The sequence below is a fragment of the Oncorhynchus clarkii genome, chromosome 28 (assembly GCF_045791955.1).
Source record: "Oncorhynchus clarkii lewisi isolate Uvic-CL-2024 chromosome 28, UVic_Ocla_1.0, whole genome shotgun sequence".
Lineage (NCBI taxonomy): Eukaryota > Metazoa > Chordata > Actinopteri > Salmoniformes > Salmonidae > Oncorhynchus > Oncorhynchus clarkii.
In genome coordinates, this window is record NC_092174.1 from 29,493,733 (window position 1) to 29,519,896 (window position 26,164).

At 42.7% G+C, this 26,164-nt stretch overlaps 1 protein-coding gene across 39 annotated transcripts in view; it reads left to right on the plus strand.

Annotated features, from left to right (window-relative positions):
- The window catches only part of LOC139387467 (obscurin-like), an 87,959-nt gene that overhangs the window by 23,935 nt on the left and 37,860 nt on the right, over positions 1–26,164 (plus strand). For 8 of the 39 annotated variants that reach the window (XM_071133658.1, XM_071133662.1, XM_071133668.1 and 5 more), the window contains 18 exons: positions 594–863; positions 1,543–1,812; positions 1,924–2,036; positions 2,185–2,338; positions 2,632–2,793; positions 3,256–3,360; positions 9,466–9,735; positions 9,938–10,204; positions 13,449–13,715; positions 13,884–14,150; positions 14,889–15,155; positions 16,261–16,527; positions 16,981–17,247; positions 22,574–22,840; positions 23,060–23,326; positions 23,506–23,772; positions 24,310–24,579; positions 25,252–25,515. In XM_071133658.1, coding sequence (XP_070989759.1) covers positions 594–863; positions 1,543–1,812; positions 1,924–2,036; positions 2,185–2,338; positions 2,632–2,793; positions 3,256–3,360; positions 9,466–9,735; positions 9,938–10,204; positions 13,449–13,715; positions 13,884–14,150; positions 14,889–15,155; positions 16,261–16,527; positions 16,981–17,247; positions 22,574–22,840; positions 23,060–23,326; positions 23,506–23,772; positions 24,310–24,579; positions 25,252–25,515 — 4,281 coding nt within the window. Of the gene's footprint in view, positions 1–593; positions 864–1,542; positions 1,813–1,923; positions 2,037–2,184; positions 2,339–2,631; positions 2,794–3,255; positions 3,361–9,465; positions 9,736–9,937; positions 10,205–13,448; positions 13,716–13,883; positions 14,151–14,888; positions 15,156–16,260; positions 16,528–16,980; positions 17,248–17,908; positions 17,984–18,671; positions 18,774–18,994; positions 19,088–20,297; positions 20,385–21,083; positions 21,162–22,573; positions 22,841–23,059; positions 23,327–23,505; positions 23,773–24,309; positions 24,580–25,251; positions 25,516–26,164 lie in introns of all 39 variants that reach the window. The other 31 variants (XM_071133673.1, XM_071133680.1, XM_071133688.1 and 28 more) reach the window with 23 other exon arrangements.

Consider the following 26,164-nt stretch of genomic DNA (forward strand, 5'->3'; position numbering starts at 1 on the left):
TTAATTTTTCTACATAATTTTTGGACAGAAAGTTTCTGATTTTTGCAATGTTACGTAGATGGAAAAAAGCTGTCCTTGAAATGGTCTTGATATGTTCTTAAAAAGAGAGATCAGGGTCCAGAGTAACGCCGAAGTCCTTCACAGTTTCATTTGAGACGACTGTACAACCATTAAGATTAATTGTCAGATTCAACAGAAGATCTCTTTGTTTCTTGGGACCTAGAACAAGCATCTCTGTTTTGTCCGAGTTTAAAAGTAGAAAGTTTGCAGCCATCCACTTCCTTATGTCTGAAACACATGCTTCTAGCGAGGGCAATTTTGGGGCTTCACCATGTTTCATTGAAATGTACAGCTGTGTGTCATCCGCATAGCAGTGAAAGTTAACATTATGTTTTCGAATGAGGTCAAAGAGGTCAAATATATAGTGAAAACAATAGTGGTCCTAAAACGAAATCAGATTGTTTTGATTGACTGATACACAATTATAACTATTGTTTACAAAAATGTATAAGCCTTTTAAGCATTTTAGCTTAGAAGGGCTACAGTTATCACGAAGGAGTTGTAATATCTGTGTTTTCTTTGTACCCTGACAGTGGAGCCGGTGATGTTCAAGAAAAAGCTGCAGAACGTGACGACGGTAGAGGATCAGAAGGGAGTGAAGCTGGAGGTGGAGCTTAGTAGACCTTCTAAAGAGGTCAGGTGGATGAAGAACAGCGTGGTGCTGCAGCCCGGAGCAAACATGGACATCAGGGTGGACGGGGCCAAGCAGACCCTGGTCTTCAAGAGTGTGACTACTGCTGACCGCGGCTACTACTCCTGTGAAACTCTGGATGACAAGACCCAGGCCAAACTCACGGTGGATGGTAAGTACATTTATATTTTAGTCATTTAGCAGACGTTCTTATCCTGAGTGACTTACAGTAGAAATGAGGGTTAGGTGCCTTGTTCAAAGGGACATCGACAGAATTTTCACCTAGTCAGCTCGGTGATTCGATCTAGCGACCTTTCAGTTACTGGCCCAACGCTCTTAAGCACTAGACTACCTACCGCCCAAGTAAGAGTATGTCCCATTTACAGATGCTGTAGTTTTATAATTATGTATAAATAGCGATCTAGTGATCTTAGTTAAGCACAGACAGTATTTCCTAATCTGACATGCAGTTTGTACATTTGATCTCCACACAGATGTTTATTTTGTTATGTATATATTTTTGTACCTTTTTTAACTCGGCAAGTCAGTTAAGAAGAAATTCTTATTTACAATGACAGCCTACCCCGGACAAACCCTAACCCGGACGATGCTGGGCCAATTGTGTGCCGGTTGTGATACAGCCTGGAATTGAACCAGGGTCTGTAGTGACGCCTCTAGCACTGAGATGCAACGCCTTAGACCGCTACGCCACTCTGTAGCCCCAGACTATTTATATCTACAGTGTCAGTGCCGAAAAGAGATGCACAGGACACTTAGCGATGATTCTTTATAACCTAAACATTTAGCATATTCCAACACACCTAAATATTCCCTCTATCTGTATTTCACAGTGCAGAAGATTGAGGTGGTCAAGGGCCTGCTGGCCGAGGTCAAGGCCAATGAGAAGGAGACAGTGACCCTGGAGGTGGAGCTCAGTCAAGCTGACGTGGAGGGTTCCTGGATCAGGAGCGGAGCCAAGCTCAAGGCAGGGTCCAACTGTCGCATCACGGCCCTTGGAAAGAAGCATGCCCTTACACTGTCCCAACTCAAGATGGAGGACGCAGGAACGATTGTCTTCCAAGCGGAAGGGGTCAAGTCTTCTGGCAAGCTCATTGTTGCAGGTAGGTTATCTCAATTTCTGTCCAACATTAAGCTATTCATCAAGTTGAGTGTTATTTGAAGTGGCACCTCTTATTTAAATACTGTACCTTTTTGCATTGTGGCTCATACAGAACCTGCTGCCATGATCTCTAGGCCCATGGAGGATGTCAAAGCTCCAGAGAAGGAGAAGGCAACACTTGAGTGTGAGGTGTCCAGAACCAATTCTGAGGTCAAGTGGTTCAAGGTGAGAAAACATATTCTAGTGGTAAATCATAGAACTCGAACATCCAGTCATGCAAAATGAGAAAATGTTCAATGTTAGCAATTTACTTTGCATAATTGTGTATACAAAGTGAAGTAATCATTTGTACTAAAATATCACTGTTCCCTAGGGTGATACGGAACTAAAACCAGGAAAGAACTTTGGCATCCACTCCCAGGGTCGCACACGTAGCCTCCTCATCCATAAATGTTCCAAAGAGGATGAGGGCACATACGTTTGTCGAACGTCTGACGACAATACATCAGCCAAACTCACTGTACATGGTATGAGTCCTTACATGTTATTCTTATGATACAACATGATACATGGTATATTATGCGATCCAATGATAATGATCGTATAATACAATCCAATGATTGTATAGGCTTGTCAATGATAGATGTACTTACAGGTTGGTAAAATAGTGCATGTCTCAATTTTAAATAATAGGCATCCTTCTTACCAGATATATGGCTATGAATCAATGGAAAAGAATGGCCCTATTCCATTCAGCATTAGATGTGTTGAAGGCTCTCTGATGTCTCTTTTAATGGTCTCTTGTGATTCTCCCCCAAAGCCCGAGACATTAAGATAGTGAAGAAGCTAGAGGATGTGGAGGTGATGGAGAAGGAGAGTGCGTCATTCATGTGTGAGATTTCTCACGATGAAGTGGCCTGCCAGTGGTTCAAAGGTGACACCAAACTCAAAGTTGGTGACAACATCAAGATGAGACAAGACGGTGAGGAGGATACACACATTTAGAATTCTTTCCAAGTATATGTTTAGATGTCCATTTTAGCAATAGACTCTCATATATTATATTTTAGTAATACACTCATATATTTTAGTAATAGAAACTCATAAATTTTATTAATAGACACTCATACATTTTATTAATAGGCACCCATTCATTTTAGTAATAGACACTCATATATTTTTGTAATAGACACTCATACATTTTTGCAATAGACACTCATACATTGTTGTAATAGACACTCATACATTTTAGTAATAGACACTCATACATTTTAGTAATAGACACTCATACATTTTAGTAATAGACACTCATACATTTTAGTAAAAGACACTCATGCATCAGCTTTTGAATTATTAGACATCATTGATTAATTAGGTCTAATGTACTATTTCTGTGTTTTACCATTCTGTACTGTTCTTATAAGTTGCCCTCTTTCAATTAAAGGTAAAATCTTTGTGCTGCTGATTAAATCGGTGACACCAGAAGACGTGGCGGAGATTAAATTCACAGCTGAAAAGGCCTCTTCAACGGCCAAACTGACAGTGAAAGGTAAAGAAACAAAGTCCATTTCCAGCATGCATTCCTCATAGAATGCTATGTACGGCACAATATGTCATATGATAGAATACCTTTGTTAAATTAATGATGTTCAGGTCATCACAATATACACAACAAATCCACAGAATTCACTAACACTTATTAAACATACCAATGGTGAATGCAGTGCTCTAACCATAACTAAAATCTAGTTAGTCTGTCCTCTGTGTCCTCAGAGTTATTGTCCTGGGGTTTATTTTGGTTCAGCAGCCAGATGTCTGTGGGGATTGCCTCTTTTATTCTGAAATGTTGGTGTTTTGCATCCCTGGCCAGAGGGCAAGATGACCCCTAAGAATATGTAGAGGTTGTGAGTTGTTTCCCTGGAAATCCATGGTGCAGTATTTTCTTGATATACGGTTGTTTTACATCCTCTGGAAACCTGAACCACGGGACACAGATCCTAGGGTGACCTGACCACCCTCGGGAGCTTGCGCTCATGTTGCTTATGGAGATCCCTCTGTACCAGGCCAGGAGTGAAAAGGTCATGCAGTGACTATCCAAGCCCCTCAGGACGTTGGAGCAGATGGAGGACAGCACAGGAGAAATCCCTGTTCCTTGGGGTAGCCCGTGGATATGAATTGCACAGGGAGATGTTTTATTTGGCTTACTGACCCCATATTGAGGAGAAAGTCAATGACCCACTTAATTAGACTTAAGTCCACTTTGAGATTCTGTAGATTGGGACAAAGTTGGTACAAAAAAAATATTTGAAGAAAAATTAATTTGAGGAAAAATGTATTTACGATGACTGTGATATTTGGTTGTCTCATCTAGCTATCTTAAGATGAATGTACTAACTGTAAGTAAATCTGGATAAGAGCGTCTGCTAAATGACTCAAATGTAAAATGTAAAAATATAAGTCTGTCCAAATGTGTGTAGGCTGCTGATGCATCAGGGCGATTATTATAACGTTTTACTCCAATGAATTCCTCATCTTGAGGATTGGACATATTTCAGAGCTCCTTGAAGTTATTTCAAGATCTTTCCTATGATGAGATCCAGGGGACATGGCTCTTTTAGTGTTTCCATCTCAATTTAGGGAGTTTGCTGTTCTGTAAAAAAGCCAGTAAAAAAAGCCAGTGCTGTAAAGTACAGTTGTGGCCAAAGGTTTTGAGAATGACACAAATATTAATTTTCACAAAGTCTGCTGCCTCAGTTTGTATGATGGCAATTTGCATGTACTCCAGAACGTTATGAAGAGTGATCAGATGAATTGCAATTAATTGCAAAGTCCCTCTTTGCCATGCAAATGAACTGAATCCCCAAAAAACATTTCCACTGCATTTCAGCCCTGCCACAAAAGGACCAGCTGACATCATGTCAGTGATTCTCTCATTAACACAGGTGTGAGTGTTGATGAGGACAAGGCTGGAGATCACTCTGTCACGCTGATTAAGTTCAAATAACAGACTGGAAGCTTCAAAAGGAGGGTGCTGCTTGGCATCATTGTTCTTCCTCTGTCAACCATGGTTACCTGCAAGGAAACATGTGCCGTCATCATTGCCTTGCACAAAAAGGGCTTCACAGGCAAGGATATTGCTGCCAGTAAGATTGCACCTAAATCAACCATTTATTGGATCATCAAGAACTTCAAAGAGAGCAGTTCAATTGTTGTGAAGAAGGCTTCAGGGCACCTAAGAAAGTCCAGCAAGCGCCAGGACCGTCTCCTAAAGTTGATTCAGCTGCGGGATCGGGCCACCACCAGTACAGAGCTTGCTCAGGAATGGCAGCAGGCAGGTGTGAGTACATCTGCACGCACAGTGAGGCAAAGACTTTTGGAGGATGGCCTGGTGTCAAGAAGGGCAGCAAAGAAGCCACTTCTCTCCAGGAAAAACATCAGGGACAGACTGATATTCTGCAAAAGGTACAGGGATTGGACTGCTGAGGACTGGGATAAAGTCATTTTCTCTGATGAATACCCTTTCCGATTGTTTGAGGCATCCGGAAAAAAGCTTGTCCGGTGAAGACAAGGTGAGCGCTACCATCAGTCCTGTGTCATGCCTACAGTAAAGCATCCTGAGACCATTCATGTGTGGGGTTGCTTCTCAGCCAAGGTAGTGGGCTCACTAACAATTTTGCCTAAGAACACAGCCATGAATAAAGAATGGTACCAACACATCCTCCCAACCATCCAGGAACAGTTTGGTGACGAACAATGCCTTTTCCAGCATGATGGAACACCTTGCCATAAGGCAAAAGTGATAACTAAGTGGCTCGGGGAACAAAACATCGATATTTTGGGTCCATGACCAGGAAACTCCACAGACCTTAATCCCATTGAGAACTTGTGGTCAATCCTCAAGAGGCGGGTGGACAAACAAAAACCGTCAAATTCTGCCAAACTCCAAGCATTGATTATGCAAGAATGGGCTGCCATCAGTTAAGATGTGGCCCAGAAGTTAATTGACAGCATGCCAGGGTGGATTGCAGAGGTCTTGAAAAAGAAGGGTCAACACTGCAAAAATTGACTCTTTGCATCAACTTCATGTTATTGTCAATAAAAGCCTTTGATACTTATGAAATGCTTGTAATTATACTTCAGTATTCCATAGTAACATCTGACAAAAATTTCTAAAGACACTGAGGCAGCAGACTTTGTGAAAATTAATATTGTGTCATTCTCAAAACTTTTTCCCACGACTGTACTTAAGCTACTTTAGTTTTTTGGGGTACTGGTACTTTACTTTTTAATTTATATTTTTGACTACTTTTACTTCACTACATTCCTAAATAATAATGAATAACTAGTCTGGGGATGTTTTTCATGGTTCAGGCTAGGCCCCTCAGTTCCATTGAAGGGAAATTTTACAATGACATTCTAGACAATTCTGTGCTTCCAACTTTGTGGCAACAGTTTGGGGAAGGCCCTTTCCAGATTCAGCATGAAAATGCCCCCGTGCACAAAGCGAGGTCCACACAGAAATGGTTTGTTGAGATTGGCGTGGAAGAACTTGACTGGCCTGCACAGAGCCCTGACCTTAACCCCATCGAAGACCTTTGGGATGAATTGTAATTGGAATGCAGACTGCGAGCCAGGCCTAATCGCCCTACATCAGTGCCCGACCTCACTAATGCTCTTGTGGCTGAAAGGAAGCAAGTCCCCTCAGCAATGTTCCAACATCTAGTGGCAAGCCTTCCCAGAAGAGTGAAGGCTGATATAGCAGTAAAGGAGGGACCATCTCCATATTAATGCACATGATTTTGGAATGAGATGTTTGGTTAGCAGGTGTCCACAAACGTTTTGTCTTGTAGTGTATGCTGGAAGCAACTGTACAGTAAATAGATCAGATATGCTTACGAAGGGTTTCTGCATAGGCTTATAGGCTTCTTTGGTATTGTCATGGCCCATCAAGTACTTTCTTTTCTTTGTAGACTGTATTATTTTAGTGCTGCTTTGATGTATGATAGAGTTTTTATATGCTACTGTGGAACTGCTTAGTATGGCTTCCTTGTATTGATACGGTTGTTATTGTTACTGTAGAGCTCCCTGTCCAGTTTGTGAAGAAGCTCAGGGATAAGTTAGCCATGCATACACACCGTGGGTTCCTGGAATGTCAAATGTCTCGGGCAAGCGCCAAGGTCAAGTGGTACAAGAACAAGAAGGAGACCAAGCCCAGCAAGAAGCACGAGATTAGCAGCAAGACTATATACCGCAAACTCACTATCAATGACGTGGGCTCGGATGACGAGAATAATTACACCTGCAACGCCATCGTCGACAAGACATCCTGTAAACATGTTGTGGAAGGTAACGGAATGAAAATCAGGACATTGTCTATTGTAAACTTCTAGGAATTTTCTTTAAAGTGTATTTATATAAAGGTTGATGTGACTTTATAAAAATACACGTTCAATCTCTTTTAGCACGTATGATTACTTCAGGACACAGGATTACCCGTCAGTGAGTGAATGAATGGAAATAGCACTCTTATAATATCCCTAAAGAGTGTAATTAAGAGTGCTTCTGTCTCAAGTTAGACCTATACGCTCGGTATCTATGGTCCCTCTAGAGCAGGCCATCAGCATCGTACGGGAGCTAAGTGCCGTGGAAGTGACCGAGCCCTTTTCCGCCTTCTTCGAGGTGGAGATAAACATCAACTCAGTCCTGAATGGTGTGGCCATGCAGGACATTGTTGACTTGGAGATGGAGAAGTAGGGCTCCATGCATCGTCTCACCTTCAAGAAGGCCAAGGTCTCCATGACAGGACCTGTCCAGTTCAGTGCTGGCAAGAGCAAGAGCAAGTCTGTGGCCCAGGTCACTGTCAAAGGTCAGAGGCTTCTCCTCACACAGAGCACCAGATTCCCAGTGGGTATAACTGGCTGAAATGACGTTGTTACAACCAGATTACAACCAAAACTGGGTTAGGACCATGTTACATGACTTGCCTATGATCAGAGCTGTTTGCACGTCTTATTGTCTCGACTACAGAGCGCCCTCTTGAGGTTGTAGAGCCCATTAAGGATGTGACAGCCAAAGAGAAGGGCTCAGCCACGCTGAGCTCCAAGTTCTCCACCGCACCCAAAGAGGTGAGCTGGTTCAAAGGCCAAACCCTCCTGGCGACATCAGACAAGTGCAGCCTGAAACAGGACGCTGTGCGGGCTAAGCTGACCATACCGAAGCTGACTGAGGAAGACACTGGGGAGTACCGCTGTCAGTCGACTGCTGCCGAGACCAAAGTCACTCTCACTGTAGAGTGTATGTTTTGTATTGCTTTTTGGTGTTGATTTGACTTCAATGCTATTTGCTTTGCTGAGCATTGATGGTTCAAATGAGATTCCATCCTCTTAATTTAAACCAAATCCATGGTACAATGATGATGTGTGCTGTGGTTTATCGCAGTTCGGAAAGTGGAGATCACCAAGCACCTGGCGGACACTGAGGTGGATGAGGATAGTGATGCAGTGTTCACCTGTGAGATCAACTCAGCTGCTCAATGACAAAGTACTCTTCTCAAACGAAGTCAACACCATCACTCAGGTGGGCAAAATGCACACGCTCACACTCAAGAACCTTGCACCTGAAGAAAGGGGCACCATCACCTTCAAGGTCAGGGAGGTCAAGGAGGCTGTGACCCTAAAGGTCAAAGGTAAGGACTCATGACCTAGTCTGGTTCCAAGTCAAAATATTGTAGTGTAGAAGTGGGACTAAAGAATATGTTAAACGTCTGTCTGGTGGTTGTGGGGTTGCTCTCCATTTGGATTCCTCCAGAAAAGTGTGCAGTGTTCCTCAAGTCTCTGGATGACGTGGTAGGAGAAGTGAAAGGTATGATCACCCTGACGTGTGAGGCATCCAAGCCCAGGGTCTCCCCCACCTGGAGGAAAGATGGTACGGTCCTGACCGCTGGGCCTAAGTATGTCAAAGCCGGGGTCTGATCGTCAAAGCCGTTACCAAGGAAGACGCATGTGATTACAGATGTGACCTGGGAACTGAGCTTTCCAAGTCAAAGGTCACTGTGAACAAAGCAGCATAACTTGCGAACAAATGAGTATAGTGCGCTGAAGCCTCAGGTCCTTGAAACAAAGATCCTCTCCCCACCCTTTACGTAGACCTGAGCACAGGTATCACCAAGCAGTTGAAGTCTGTGGAGGCGATGGAGGGAGAGACATGTAACTTTCAGTGTATTCTATCATGGGAGAGCACTGACGAGTGTGCCTGGACCTTGAATGGCCAGACTGTGGCAAATGGAGGATGCTTCCAGGTCTCCAGTACAAGTTGCAAACACATGCTGGTTATCAAGAACGTGACACCAGCCGATACTGGTGAGGTGGTTTTCAACATCAAGAACCTGAACTCCAAGACTACCCTAGCTGTTGAAGGTCAGACATCTGTACCAGTTGAGGCTCTAACATCAATCTGCAGGGCTTTTAGCATTCATTGTTTTGAAACGTCGAGCAACTGATCCCTGAGGTTATCGTTTTACATTGGATATGTAGACCATTGGGAGAAATTAATCAAATTAACCAATTTCTGAGTTTTTTTTTGTTTCTGTAATTGGAAGGGAATTGAGCCATCCTCAGAATTAAAACAAAGGTAGTATAAATGTCCTTTATTTCAGGCAAAGCCCAATCTGTGTCACGAGAGCTGCAGAGCGTCAGCGTTGTCTCAGGTGAGGATGCTGTGTTTACCTGTGAGGTCACACAGACCAGCACCACCGTCCAGTGGGCCAAGGATGGGAAGGACATCAGGAAGAGTGAGAAGTATAACATCAGCAAAGAGGAGAGGGTCATGAAGTTGACCGTCCGCAGCGCCACTGTCCAGGACTCTGGAGAATATAGTTGTGAGGTCATCGGAGGAGCCACTACCAAGGCCAAGCTGGTGATCAAAGGTAAGTCTGACAAGTTCCTTTCACAGACACCTTCAGTTGTTTAACGGTTCTTGTTTACTGGATATTCAGGTAACATTGACAGTGAACTACCACTTTTCAACTATGACTGCTTTTTAATGTTAAATAACATATAAATATAAGCGCTGCCTCTCCTACCTCAATGCCTTCTGCTGTGCTCCTACCGGAATGTCCCTTTCCTCAGAACCAGTCCACAAGTTCACCAAGGAGCTGAAGGACAGTGAGGCGGAAGAAAAGGGTTCAGTGACCCTACAGTGTGAGACGGCCCAGCCTGCCTCCAAGGCCACCTGGTCCAAGGGAGGCATAGAGCTGAAGGCCGGGGGACGCTGCGAGATGACCCAAAAGGAGACCGTTCTCACACTTACCATTAAACAGCTGGAGGAGAAAGACAGCGGAACTTACACCTGTGACGTGGGCACCGCCAAGATGACGGCTAAGGTGACAGTCAAAGGTAAGACCTTGGCCTATATATGTGTCTTTGTCTGAAATGTTTGGTGTTGCACATTAATATGTTAATAACTTTTTTATTTAGTAATTACACCCGCTGTAAATGAAAGAGCTTTGCTGACGTGCTGACTGCTGTGCATAGCAGGGCACAGAGCTTTGAATTTGTGTTGAGAATTTGGATTCTTTCCTGAAAATGTTTTGTGAGTGATGTGATTGACCTCTGCCAACGTTTAAAGATCAGAACTTGAATATTACTTGAGGTCATATGAGTCATAGTTTGGTTGGGGTGTATCAGAGCTGACATTGTGACATCTAGTAAGATTTACTCCCCTGCTTGTCTTCTTGAGCAGACATGCCGATTATTACAACATTCATACGATGCAACAATATTGACTGAGCGTAATTCATGTCCCTTTGCTTTGCTTCATTTTTAAACATTTGGGAGATCATTCCTTCTTACTGTCTATTCCCATGCTGGTTGGTGGACAAGAAATACATTATGCTCAGAGCAGCATTTGACCTGGATGTGTTCCATCCAGGTCAGACAGTGCTCATAGTAGTCACCCCAGGACGTTGAGTGTTTTGAGGGGGACTCTGCCATGTTTAGGTGCCTTGTAAGCCCGCCTGACCTGACCCATCAGGTGCGGTGGTGCCTAGACCAAACCCCTCTGCAGCCCAGCCCCCTCAATGAGATCCAGGTACCTCAGGGGGGTTTCCACTCCCTCACCATGAGGGAGCTGACCCCTATGGATTCAGGCGCAATCTCTGTGGTGGTTGGGGATAAGAGAGTGTACGCTTCGCTAATGATCAAAGGTAACTCCCATGGCCGGGTCCATGGTTCAAATTATATGTGAGCTAGAGGGGGCTGGGAACCCTCATAACAATCCACCTCTCCCACATAACACTGTATCTATATCTATTGTGGGTCTACAGTTCCAGTGGATACCAGAGATGGAAGTGCATCACTGCGTTTGCCCTCTTTTTCAGTTTCTCTGAAAACGAAATGATACTTGCTTGACTTTTAACGTTCATCTAGACTCGTCGTTGCAGTGTGCATTGTGAAATGCACAATTTATCCAATTTCATAAGTGACCATAAGTGTCTTCGATCTCAGTCAACCATTCTGTATCGGTCTGCGTTGGTCTTGATAAAACTTATTTGGGATAGGGGGCAGTATTTTCACATCCGGATGAAAAGCGTGTCCAAAGTAAACTGCCTGCTTAGCCCAGAAGCTAAGATGCATATTATTAGTAGATCTGGTTGGAAAACACTCTGAAGTTTCTAAAACTGTTTGAATCAGTGAGTATAACAGAACTTATTTGGTGGGTGAAACCCGAGGACAAACCATTCAGATTTTTTTTTGAGGTCACTCTCTTTTCAATGGGTTTTTATTGGGAATCCAGATTTCTAAGGGACTTTTGCTTCCACTGAATGTCAGTCTTTAGGAATTGGTTGAGGTTTTTCCTTTGAGAAAAGAAGAAGTAGCACTGTTCAGAACGAGGGTAAAGAGAAGTGTACTCTTTGATAGAGGCGCCTGACCTGAAAAGCACGCTCCACTTTGTTTTCCTCCGGTATTGAATACAGTTAATTCCGTCTTAAATTTGATCGATTATTTACGTAAAAAAATACCTAAAGTTGTATTAGGAAAGTAGTTTGAAATGTTTGGACAAAGCTTACATAAATAGACATTTTGGATATATATCGACTGAATTATTCGAACAAAAGGACCATTTGTGATGTTTATGGGACATATTGGAGTGCCAACAGAAGAAGCTCGTCAAAGGTAAGGCATGAATTTGTTATTTATTTATTATTTATTATTTATTTCTGCATTCTGTGTCGCGCCTGGAGGGTTGAAATATGATTGTCTGTGTTTGTTTGCTGGGGTGCTGTCCTCAGATAATAGCATCATTTGCTTTTGCCGTAAAGCCTTTTTGAAATCTGACACGTTGGCTGGATTTACAACAAGTGTAGCTTTAATTTGCTGTGTTGCATGTGTGATTTCGTGAAAGTTACATTTTTATTGTAATTTATTTATATTTGGCGCTCTGCACTAGCGTCCCACATATCCCAGAGAGGTTTTAATCATTCTCTCGTCTTTGGGTCTCCAATCCTCATGGGAAGTGCATGATGTATTTGAATCCATGATGCAGGTAAAAGAATAAAGACCAAAAGATTTGATTCTTAAAGGATGCATACTTGATGAATAGAGGCATCCCTGATCCGTAGATTCTTAGTTGTCCAGTTTATTTGCTCACTCTACCTAGACAGTTAACAAATGTCTATGTAAAAAAAATATATACAGTACAATACCAGTCAAAAGTTTCGACACACCTACTCATTTAAAGTTTTTCTTTATTTGTACTATTTTCTACATTGTATAATAATAGTGAAGACATCAAAACTATAATATAACACATATGGAATCATGACGTAACCAAAAAAAAGTGTTGAACAAATCGAAATATATTTTATATTTGATATTCTTCAAAGTAGCCACCCTTTGCCTTGATGACAGATTTAGAAACTCTTGGCATTATCTCAACCAGCTTCATGAGGTAGTCACCTGGAATGCATTTCAATTAACAGGTGTGCCTTGTTAATTTGTGGAATTTCTTTACTTCTTAATGCAATTGAGCCAGTCAGTTGTGATATGACAAGGTAGGGGTAGTATACAGAAGATAGACCTATTTGGTAAAAGACCAAGTCCATATTATGGCAAGAACAGCTTATTTTTTTACCATGTAGGCTCAGTTTTACATCAAAGGTTTGGACAATGTTTCTATTGTGTCTTGGAAAATACCGCAGGGTCATAAACTAAGACATTATTCCTATCTTGAAACTATTCTGAATATTGTTCATGTACAGATGTGTGCCTCAATGCAAAGTTATGCTGCATAAGTGATACAAAAGCTCCACAAATGTATTTCTCTGTAAGCTGCTGATCCTTTGTGCACTTTGGAAGGATTTCATTTTGTGGTGGTGACCAGTTGTGAACACCATGTTCATTCCATGTACTGGTTTGATAACTATCTTCAGTTAACAAGTCATCTGTTTCATTGAACAACCCAATCATTGGAATCGTATTTAGGTTCCAAAGGACAGCAATAAAAGTATCGGAATCATTGTCCACTACCCATTCTTCTCCACAATTTTGATTCTTATGCCCTTCCATTACAACTGAAGATTGCAAAGAAAATTATTTAGCCTACTTTTTAATGAAGTTGGGCATGTTCGTCTTTTTCCAGCCTTGCCTGCCAGCTTTAAACAGAAGCTGAAGAACCAGCAGGCCACGGAAGGAGAGAATGCTACTCTCTGCTGTGTGTTAGCCAAACCTGGAGCCAAGGTTCAGTGGAAGAAAGGCATTGAGAATCTCAAAGCTGGAAACAAATATGAGATTAAGCAAAAAGATGCCTGCTGTGAGCTTCAGATAAAACATCTGAAGGTTGAAGACAGTGGAGAGTTCTCCTGTGAGTGTGGAGATCAGAGGACCACAGCGACTATAAACGTCAATGGTATGGGTACATGTTCTTGGTCAATGGGAATGTTGGGGAGGTCTTGTTTACAAGGAGTCAGTCAGTCTTAATTGATATGTGTAAGTTCATGTGTTGGAAGCAAAAATGTGTGTAGTTAGTGGACTGTATATACAGAATAATTTCCTATTTAAATCAATTGTTTGTCAGCGTTACCTGTGACCTTCAAACACAAACTGGCGAGCCAGGAGGCTGAGGAAGGGGGCAGTGTTACCCTGCACTGTGAGCTCTCTAAACCTGGAGTTCATGTAGAATGGAGGAAGGGAACACAGGTGCTGAATTCTGGAGAAAAGTACCAGATGAAGCAGAAAGAATCTGTGAGTGAGCTCCTGATCAGCAAAGTAGTACCTGAGGACAGTGGAGACTACAGCTGTGTGTGTGGAGAACAGAAGACTACAGCCAGTCTCAAGATTAAGGGTAGGGGGAAGATTGGTGTCATTAAATTGCTACTTTCTGTTCCGCTGAAGATGTTCTGTATTGTCTTTGTCACTGTCGTTATCAAAGTTTCAAGTGTGATTCAGCAGAATATTTTAAAGAAGTTGGTTTGGTATAACGGCTCTGATTTGTGTTGAGTTGGCGTAGTTGTCAACTTGGCTTTGATGAATTTTGTACATTTAATGATTCATTGTCAGCAGGAAGTTCAGAATTGTCTGGAAATCTAGTGCTTAAGCTGATAAATGTTCCCATTTTACTATTACTCTCTCAATGTCTTATCTGTCTCTGTGTCTCATCTGTCTCTGTGTCTCATCTGTCTCTGTGTCTTATCTGACTGTGTCTTAACTGTCTCTGTGTCTTAACTGTCTCTGTGTCTCATCTTTCTCTGTCTTATTTGTCTCTGTCTCATTTGTCTCTGTCTCATCTGTCTCTTTGTCTTGTCTGTCTATGTGTCTTATCTGTCTCTGTGTCTTAACTGTCTCTGTCCAGATTGATCTTTGTAGTCTGTCTGTCTTCATTGTGTTGATTATCATGTTGTTAGTCTTTGTGTGCTGGTGATCATTCTGTCTCTGTTTCTGTGTTTGGTTTCATTATTCAAGTATCTGCTTTCTGAACTGTGCCATTCTCATGATTTTTAGAGAATGAACTCATGTCTGATTGCCTCATATCAGTGGTTATTGTGTTTCAGTGTATTTTATATTGTTTAATTTGAATCCACAGCCCAACCTGTTACATTCAAACACAAACTGGCGAGCCAGGAGGCTGAGGAAGGGGGCAGTGTTACCCTGCACTGTGAACTCTCTAAACCTGGAGTTCATGTAGAATGGAGAAAGGGAACACAGGTGCTGAAGTCTGGAGAAAAGTACCAGATGAAGCAGAAAGAATCTGTGAGTGAGCTCCTGATCAGCAAAGTAGTACCCGAGGACAGTGGAGACTACAGCTGTGTGTATGGAGAACAGAAGACTACAGCCAGTCTCAAGATTAAGGGTAGGGGGCAGATTGGTGTCATTAAATAGCTACTTTCTGTTCCGCTGAAGATGTTCTGTATTGTCTTTGTCACTGTCGTTATCAAAGTTTCAAGTGTGATTCAGCAGAATATTTTAAAGAAGTTGGTTTGGTATAACGGCTCTGATTTGTGTTGAGTTGGCGTAGTTGTCAACTTGGCTTTGATGAATTTTGTACATTTTAATGATTAATTGTCAGCAGGAAGTTCAGAATTGTCTGAAAATCTAGTGCTTAAGCTGATAAATGTTCCCATTTTACTATTACTCTCTCAATGTCTTATCTGTCTCTCTGTCTCATCTGTCTCTGTGTCTTATTTGACTGTGTCTCATCTGTCTGTGTCTAATCTGTCTCTGTGTCTTTTTTTAATTTTTATTATTTTAATTTTTTACCCCTTTTTCTCCCCAATTTCATGGTATCCAATTGGTGTAGTAGCTACTATCTTGTCTCATCGCTACAACTCCCGTACGGGCTCGGGAGAGACGAAGGTTGAAAGTCATGCGTCCTCCGATACACAACCCAACCAGCCGCAATGCTTCTTAACACAGCGCGCATCCAACCCGGAAGCCAGCCGCACCAATGTGTCGGAGGCTACACCTGGCAACCTTGCAACACTGCGCCCGGCCCGCCACAGGAGTCGCTGGTGCGCGATGAGACAAGGACATCCCTACCGACCAAGCCCTCCCTAACCCGGACGACGCTAGGCCAATTGTGCGTCGCCCCACGGACCTCCCGGTCGCGGCCGGTTACGACAGAGCCTGGGCGCGAACCCAGGGACTCTGATGGCACAGCTGGCGCTGCAGTACAGCGCCTTTAACCACTGCGCCACCCGGGAGGCCCTTGTGTCTTAACTGTCTCTGTCCAGATTGATCTTTGTAGTCTGTCTGTCTTGTGTTGATTATCATGTTGTTAGTCTTTGTGTGCTGGTGATCATTCTGTCTCTGTTTCGTGTTTGGTTTCATTATTCAAGTATCTGCTTTCTGAACTGTGCCATTCTCATGATTTTAGAGGATGAACTCATGTCTGATTGCCTCATATCAGTGGTTATTGTTTTTCAGTGTATTTTATATGGTTTCATCTGAATCCCCAGCCCAACCTGTGACCTTCAAACACAAGCTGGAGAGCCAGAAGGCTGAGGAAGGGGGCAGTGTTACCCTGCACTGTGAACTCTCTAAACCTGGAGTTCATGTAGAATGGAGAAAGGGAACACAGGTGCTGAAGTCTGGAGAAAAGTACCAGATGAAGCAGAAAGAATCTGTCAGTGAGCTCCTGATCAGCAAAGTAGTACCCGAGGACAGTGGAGACTACAGCTGTGTGTGTGGAACACAGAAGACTACAGCCAGTCTCAAGATTAAGGGTAGGGGGAAGATCTATGTTATTACTATTTACAGTACTGCATAATTGTTGTGTTCTTCCGACGTTCTGATCAATTGTAGGTAATATTTCAAATGGAATTTCAGTGCATTGTCAAGCAGATTTCTTTTGGTTTTAAATATATCTGTATTCGGTAATTATCAATTATGACGTCCATTTGTTGGTTAACTTCATCATGTTTTGTGAAATGCCATGTTATGTCTGTCTCTCTGTGTTTTGTCTTTGTGTCTAAGGATACTTTGCTTCAGTGTTACGTCAGTGTATCGTTGTTTATATCGCTTTGATTCAAGGAGTTATATTGTTGTTTATGTAAATGTTTTAGTACTGTTTAGTTCCATTTATTGCTTTGAGTGTGTTTCATTGACTATGTAAGGATGACTTTAGTTTTTGGTTGTTAACTGTCGTCATTCATAACTAAACCATGAATGACTTTCAGCCCAACCTGTGACCTTCAAACACAAACTGGCGAGCCAGGAGGCTGAGGAAGGGGGCAGTGTTACCCTGCACTGTGAGCTCTCTAAACCTGGAGTTCATGTAGAATGGAGAAAGGGAACACAGGTGCTGAAGTCTGGAGAAAAGTACCAGATGAAGCAGAAAGAATCTGTGAGTGAGCTCCTGATCAGCAAAGTAGTAACCGAGGACAGTGGAGACTACAGCTGTGTGTGTGGAGAACAGAAGACTACAGCCAGTCTCAAGATTAAGGGTAGGAGAGAGTTAATACATTTAGATGTGCCTTTGTCACTAAATATGTTTGGTAAAAATATATTTGTATGGTCCGGATTTTCTATCTGTAGATGTGCTACAGATGGTCATTCTATCAACAAACTATATGTTGATAAGAAACTGCTTTCCAAGGTTACAGTTAGGGTTAGGGTTATCAAGAGCCTCTGATGCAGGAGACCAAACTGGGTCAAGGTAGGAAGGGGAGCGTACATGGAGAACAGTTTTTCTGTCTGCTTTAACTTGTCATCTGTGCAGTTTGTCCTGCTTCTTGGTCCTGTTGATGATGTCGGTGATGATGCTGATAGTATTCGTTGTCCTTTTACAGTCAGTGCATATGTCGCTGTACTTGAAGTTTCTTGTGGTTTGTTTGTGCCACTGTTTGTTGTGCTTAGAAAGGAAATTGAGCAGGCATCTTTGTCTCTGTATTCTGTTTGCAGTCAGTCCACATGTTCGGAAGGTTTTGTCTCATTGCTTCTGGTGTTCACAGTTATCATGTATTTATTTGAGACTTGTGTGGTACATCCTTTGTTGGCAGTTTGTATGATACGTCCCTCTGTTGGCTGTTTTTCTGTTATGGTCAGTCTTGTCATAAAAGGTTTGGTTATGAGGTTTTATATTCTAATTTGCATGTTTTACGGCAGCTCTGAAGTATTCAGCTCCTCCAGTAACTCCCAAACAGGAGGAGCCCCAGAAGGAGAAGGCCAAAAAGGAAGAAGGTAGGGAAGGACAAGGAGAGTAACAGTTTGGTTTATGCTTGATTCTCTGTCTTTATGGTATGTCTATAGTGCCTATGTCTTGGCTGAATGCGGTGTGCAACATCCTAAATTGTCAGAAAATCAGAAAATGTTGGTGTAAATTTGTGGTTAAATTAGGACAGTACAAATATACAATGGGCGGCTCACCATTAAAGCTTGTTAAGGAGGAAAAGTATGCATTTGCAGCCTGAATGTGGGATGCTTTATGTACGAGCCGGTCCACGGGGAACACAAGTGTATTACCTAGGTCAGTGCTCTCCGGGATCCTTGGAACATCCCTACACCATTGAAGATGAAATTGAAAATGGTTAAGGTAAGGTTTAAGGTTAGGGTTGGGTAAGGGTTATGGTTATGGTTAAGGCTAGGGGTTAGGGTTTAGGTTTAGGATAGGGACGTCCCGAGGATTCTGGTTAGCACTGACCATTCTCATTAGCCAGATGTAGTTTGTTGTTAATCTGTCAAGAAGTAACCCTTAACCAGGTTGCAACTATGTTTTGTATGTGTATGTAAACCTTGTCTGTGCACAATTGTCACCTTAGCTTTGAGCAGCCTGACATTGTTTTGGATTCTCTGCTTCCCTTTGAGGGCATGCTTTTGTGAGCATACTCAGCTCAGAGTTGGATCTAAAGTGAAATGTTTAAACCCCCAGCTCCTCCAGTCACTCACAAACAACAGGAGACCCAGAAGCAGCAGGAGACCAAAGAGGCCCAGAAAGAGACAGTAGAAAGGAAGACAGTAGTAGAAGCCCATGGTAGGAAAAGATAAGAAATGTTCTCTGTTGAGCTCATTCTGGAAGTTGTAGAATATTGAGGTATTCTGATTTCTGCTATATCTGTGATGACTGCTGTTCCTGCCGGCCCTAAACCAGAGCCCCAGAAGGAGACCGTAGAAAAGAATACAGTAGATAACATTTATGGTTACTTGTTGAAGTAAAGTTAAAGAATGTTTAGTTATTATGGTGTTTTGTCATAGTCTCGGAGCCAGCGACCCCTATTGCTCCTGCCACTCTCAAAACGGATCCCCAAAAGGAGACATTAGAGAAGAAGACCGTAGTAGAAGCCTCTGGTAGGAAAGATGAACTATATGTTGTCTGTCACAGCAATTTTAAAAAATCAATTGTATTCTGGTGTTGCTGTATGTAATTGTGTTGTTTTATCCGGTCGATAATTGCAGTCAGATAGGCCAACAAGCAGTAGTTCATCTGTTCCTTTGTGGCTTTAGCACTGCGTGACTCATTTTTGGGGTCTGTGTTTCAACTTGTGATCCTCTCAGTATTATCTTACTTGACGCAAATATGTAATAATGTAGTAATGTAATAATAATATGTTTTTGTTTGGTTTTCCCTCAGTTTTAATGGCAGTGTGTGTCTGTTCTAAAGATGTTTACTTATGTGACGTAATATGAATTCATGTTCATGCCGTCACGCGTGTTATTGAGTTTTCTGCTTTCTAGACAACTGATAAAGTTCAGTTATACACTGAGTGTCCAAAACGTTAAGGACACCTGCTCTTTCCATGACATAGACTGACCAGGTGAATCCAGGTGAACGCTATGATCCCTTATTGATGTCACCTGTTAAATCCACTTCAATCAGTGTAGATGAAGGGAAGGAGACAGGTTAAAGAGATTTTTAAGCCTTGCGACTACTGAGCATGTTTTGTGTATGTGTGCCATTCAGAGGGTGAGTGGGCAAGACAAAATATTGAAATGACTTTGAACGGGTTGTGGTTGTAGGTACCAGTCGCACCGGTTTGAGTGTTTCAAGAACTACAACGCTGCCTGTTTTTTTTTACTCTCAACAGTTTCTCTTGTGTATCAAGAATGGTCCACCACCTAAAGGACATCCAGTCAACTTGACACAACTGTGGGAAGCATTGGAGTCAACATGGGCCAGCATTCCTATGGAACACTTTCGATACCTTGTAGAGTCCACGCCTCGACGAATTGAGGCTGTTCTGAGGGCAAAAGGGGTCCAACTCAATATTAGGAAGGTGTTCCTAATGTTTTTTCTACTCAGTGTTTTCTGGTAGTCATCTTGATGTTTTGTCATAGTCTCTAAGCCTGTTGTAGAAAAGAAGATCGTAGAAGCCCCTGGTAGGAAAGATGAGCTATCTGTTGTCTTTTCAACTCATACCTGTGGGTAGTTGGTCACATCAATTCAAATATGGCTGCTCTTTGGCCTATCTGTTCAACTTCAAGCAAACATCATTCGTGGCTTTAGTATTGTGTGGCAAATTTTGGGGGTGATTATAGTCATTTTGGTGTTTTGTTATAGCCTTTAAGCCTGCTGCTCCTGCCACCCCCAAACCGGAGCTCCAGAAGGAGGAGACCGTAGAAAATAAGACTGTTGCAGACGCTCAGGGTGGGTACTTTTTGTTTTGGAACTGCTGCTCTTTGGTCAGTCTGTTCAAGCGAACGTCATTTGTGGCTTTAGCATTGTATGGCTAATTTTGGGGTTTCTGCTTCACCTTGTGATCCTGTTAGTGTGTCCTGTAAGCTTCTTCTGTTTAGTCTTAGCCTACACTGCAAGTGGAGGACAATGTATTGGCAGTCTGTGTCACTGTCTGTTTCTCTCTTTGAAGACTGTTGCATGACGTTGGGAATTCATGTTCATGCTTTTGGTTGAGCTTTCTGCTTACTAGACAGACGATGAAGTTCAATTATATACGGGTAGTTATTTCGGTGTTTTGCTACAGCCAAGAAGCCTGCTGCTCCTGCCGCCCTCAAACTGGAGCCACAGGAGGAGACAGTAGAAAATAAGTCAGTAGTAGAGAAGATCAGCTATCTTTTGCCTGTTAAGCTCATACCTGTGGCAAGTCTGTCATATCAATTTAAATACTACTGCTCTTTATCCGTTCAATTGGACATAATTTGTGGCTTTCACATTGTGTGGCACATTTTTGAGTCTCTGCTTTATCTTGTGTGGTCCTATTAGTCTGTGTCATGTATGATGGTTGCCCTTCACTCAAAGGGATGTAATGGCAGTTTGTCTGTTTAAATACTTTTTGTTGTATGACATTGGGAAGTTAAATCATATACCGGCTTTGATGTTTTGTCATAGCCGTGAAGCCTCCTGCCGCCCCCAAACTGGAACCCGGGAAGGAGACAGTAGAGATGAAGACAGTAGTAGGAGCCTCTGGTAGGAAAATATGAGCTGGCTGTTGTCTGTTGAGCTCCTACCTGTGCATTGTCTGTCACATCATACTGTGTTTCTCAATGTAGACTCAGAAAGCTTGGATCTTTGCTCTTGATTCAAGTTGTACTGTATGTGGTGAACAGTGTGGATATATTCTTTCTGAAGGCAAGTTGTGTCACATAGTCTTTCTGTAGCCCTTCAGCTAGCTTCCCTTATCTTGTGGCTTCGGCTGGTTTGTGGCTTCGGCTGTTCTCTTAAGAGGTGTTGAGGATCTTATCAAGTGTATTACTGTACCACAGTAGAGAAACCTCCAGTTCCTGCAGTCACCCTTAAACTAGAGCCTCAGAAGCAAGAGACCAAAGAGAGAGGAGATTCGTTTGTCATTCTTAAGTTCAGTACATCGGTCATTGTTTGTATGAATGGATTAAAAATAATTGACTTTGGACATGGTTTGCTTCCATCAGGTTTGCACGTGCATTTTTTGAAATGCAAAAGTTATTCATCTCGTACTTTAGGCTATCTGATATAGTTCCTGTCCTTTTCATTCTTACCTCGACGAAGTACATTCTTTATTGACAATATATTCAGTAGTATTGTTTTGTCTGCATACTTTGCCATGCTTCTAAATCGTAGTGGAAAGAAAGTAGGCTAAAATGATGGTTGCCATTTGAATGGGTAAGATTTGAAGCTCCGTGGACAGTGGGCTTTGTTTGCTTCCGTCTGGTTCACTTAGGTGCACAATTTTAAAGTTGATGTTATAATGAAGATATATTCAACAGATTGTTCATGTTTGTGCTGTAGTTGTGGAGACACCAGTTGCTCCAGTCCAGCCAAAACCAGAGACTGAAAAGGAGGAGAAGACAGTGGTAGAAGCCAATGGTGGGAAAAGAGGAACTTTCTTTTGCAGTTTATTCTTGTATAATGCTGCCATGGAGCTTGCAGTTGTAATATATTTACAAGTCTCCTTGCCCTTAAATGGGGATCTACTACAGGTCTTAACTTGGTTGTCTTTTGTTGACCTTGCTGGAGTCTCCTTGATGTAGATTCCTTGTTGTAGTTGGATCATGATATTCCAGGTGTATTCTGCGTACAAAATATTGAATTTAGGCAGAGACCAGGATTGTTCATGCAGTCCTCTACATAACCTTGGTTATGTGTAAACCCAGAGTAGTTAAAATCTCACTTTCAATGTGGTGGTGGGTCACACACAAGTATTTTTTTAAACTGCTGGCCTGGACGGATGGACACCAAGCAGAAGAGTGCCTACATTAATGGTCATTGAAAGTGTTTACCATACGTAGAGACACCATCCCAGTGGGATCGTCTTCCAGATGCTAACGCCATATGGGTTTGCAATGTCTCTTTTTGAGGCATTGTGACAGTGGATGAAGATATTTTAACCCTTTATTTCTCAGCTCTTCCAGCCACATTCAAACACGATCTTGAGAGCCAGGAGGTTGAGGAGGGGGGCAGTGTTACCCTGCACTGTGAGCTCTCTAAACCTGGGCTCAATGTAGAATGGAAGAAGGGAACACAGGTTATAAAGTCTGGAGAAAAGTACCAGATGAAGCAGGAAGATTGCAGTGTGAAACTGCAAATCTGTGATTTGAAACCTGAAGACACAGGAAACTACCACTGCAGCACTGGAGACCTAGAGAGCTCAGCATACCTGAAAGTCAATGGTAGGATGATGACCTTTTCACTGGAGCCCAATTCTTCACTAGCACAGAAAATATCACCTTGATTTATGATAAATTGATCTGAAGCACCACATGTATTAACTGAAATGCTATAAATAGTTAGTAAAAATAGGTGATCCAACAAAACAGTTGGAATAATGCCTACCATTTATTATGTAAGTGTAGGCTTATAATTAATATTTTGCGATTTTGATTTGTCAGCTCTCCCAGTCATATTCACCAAAGATCTGCAGAGCCAGGAGCCTGAGGAAGGGGGCAGTGTTACCCTGCACTGTGAGCTCTCTAAACCTGGAGTCCCTGTAGAATGGACGAAGGGGGAGGTGGGTCTCTGCCCCTGTGCCAAGTATGAAATCGTCCAGGAAGGACACAGCGCCAGACTAGTCATCCACAGCTTAGACCCTGAAGACTCAGGCAGCTATACTTGTGACAGTGGCAACCGGAAAACCACAGCAAACCTTTCTGTGAAGGGTAGGCTGAAAGAAAACTCTTATGGTTTTAGCTGTGTATGCTGTCGGGAAAGAAAATCTAACTTTCCCACGTTTTATACATATTTTGTGGTTTGGAGGCACAATTCTGCCCTCTAAAAGTTTCTCTATCTCACCTCTCCCAACCTACATCGTTCCTACCCCCCCTTTTGCTTTCCACAGCCCTGCCTGTTTACTTCAAAACCCGACTACAGAATCTAGAGTGGGACGCAGGTGAGATCGCCATCCTCCGCTGTGAGATCACAAATCCTGGGGCCAGCGTTGTTTGGAGCCGGGGCGACAGGGTCTTGGAGTCTAACAACAAGTATCAGCTGAAACAGGAAGGTGCCATAGTGAAGCTTATCATCTATAACCTACAAGGGGCTGACTCTGGGGAGTATATCTGTGACACGGGTTACCAGAAGACCTCATCCATGCTCACTGTACAGGGTAGGGGACAAGATGAAAGTCTGCTACTGTCTTCTGACATTCTTTTCAACCACTCTTTCTCTCTGCACACCTCTTGAATCATGGCACCTCTCTTTTAATTCACTCTATCCCTACCACCGCTTTCCATCCTGAGTCCCACAAGACTAATATCACGCAAGGCTTTAGAGGACCAAAGGCCTAAAGAGCACAGAAGTAAAGCTTGTTTGGATCTTCATCCATTTCCTGATTCACCTACTGCTTCCTATGTCTTTCATATCCTTCACACACCTTCCTCTGCACTTCTACCTTCATAACCATTCCACCCGAGTGCTCTGCTGTTAAGGACAATGATCTGTCTCACACTTCCACTTCCTCTGTCTTGACAGGAGCAACCTTATGTCTTGACAGTTGTCTCTGTATTGTAATTGTATTGAGTGTGTATGGTTAGGTTCCTTTTTTCTGTTGTAATCTAACCATGTACACCCATATAGACACTAGTGCTCCCTTAGATTGAGATTCGCATCTAAGCAGTAACACATAACTGGCTTTTTAAAACAGAGCTGGAGGTGACCATAGTGAAGGTCTTGAACAGCTGCTCGGTGCGCGAGGGGGAGGACGTTCACTTTGAGTGCCATCTGTCCCACGAGGATGCCAAGGAGGTCCAGTGGAAGCTTGCGGATGTCCCTCTGCAGAACAATGAAATGAATCTGATCCGCAGCCAAGGCAAGGTGCACAGCCTCACCCTCAGGGGGGTCACCCAGGCTGACTCGGCCACAGTCGCTTTCACCGTCGGCCACCATACCTCCACCGCCAGCCTGACCGTCGGAGGTAAGGGGTGCATATACATAGTCCAAGGTTAGGAGTATACAGTATATAGTCATATACTGTACATAGTCTGAGGTAAGAGATACATCTGCTGGTAATCAGCCCCAACCTTCTCCCATTGTACCCCAATACCAGGATCCATTCTGTCCATTCCAAATCCGTTTTATACCCCGAACGTCCAAGGTAAAGGGTACATATACTGTATAGTCTGAGGTAAGGGGTTATATAATATATGTATGATGCTAATCACTGACTTTTACTAGACCTAACCCTTTTCCATTGTACCGCAATACTTGGAGCCATTCTGTCCATTCTTTCATAGATTCTTCATGTCTTTTATCTTCTCTTATCAATAATAGATCTCTCAATTCATGTTCATCTTGTTGTGGAGATCGATTATAATAGCAGTGCATGCCATTGGTAGGCCACTTGTTAATTTCTCTCACATTACAACATAGCAAGAAACAAGAAATCCCCCCCGTTTTTGTCATTTGCTATTTGAAACCTGCAGTGGTTAATGTCTGTTCAGCAAATGCTTTTAAATGTTGTTGTTAAATGTTGAATGTTTCCTTTCAAGATATTGGATGTCCGTCCCGTCTGTGTCCACTCCCTAAACCAGGTAATGTCTCCATCAATTTGAACCTGGTCTGTATCTATCTTGCTGTGTCCCCCCAGGGGCCCCTGTGGTGTTCATGAAGGAGCTGGAGAGCCAGGAAGCAGTTGAGGGGGGCAGTGTCTCCCTGACCTGTGAGATCAGTGTTGAGGGCAAGGTGACATGGAGAAGGGGCTCCGTGCTCCTCACCCAGGGGGAGAAGTATTCCATGGAGCACACAGGTTCTACCTACATCCTGATGGTTCACAAGCTGAAGGTCGAGGATGCTGGAGAGTACACCTGCGATACTGGGGATAAGCAGAGCACGGCCACCCTGAAAGTCAAAGGTAATGGAGCGTCTGTATTCACATCGGTCTCTCGTTTGCTGTGACTCTACATTATCGTCTGCTTTCATTCAGTGTGCCAACGGACTAAGAACTTCCATCTTAATGCCAAGGCAGCAGCAACTCTTCCTGGGGTCCAACAGAATTAAGGCAGTTATACAATTCTAAAAACATAACAATACATCCACAAAAGATTTCACAACACATTAAGTGTGTACCCTCAGGCCACTACTCTACTACCACATATCTACAACACAAAATCCATGTGTATGTACAGTGCATTCGGGAAAGTATTCAGACCCTTTGCCTTTTCCACATTTTGTTATGTTACAGCCTTATTCTAAAAACTATTACATTACATTTTTCCTCATCAATCTACACACAATAACACAGAATGACAAATCAAAACAGATTTTTTGAAAATGTTCAAATTTATAACAATAAATATCAGATTTACATAAGTATTCAGTCCTTTTACTACTACTTTGTTGAAGCACCTTTAGCAATGATTACAGCCTTGAGTCTTCTTGGGTGTGACGCTACAAGCTTTGCACACCTATATTTGGGGAGTTTCTTCTCTGCATATCCTCTCAAGCTCTGCGTCACTGCACAGCTATTTTCAGGTCTTTCCAGAGTTGCCCGGGTTCTGAAT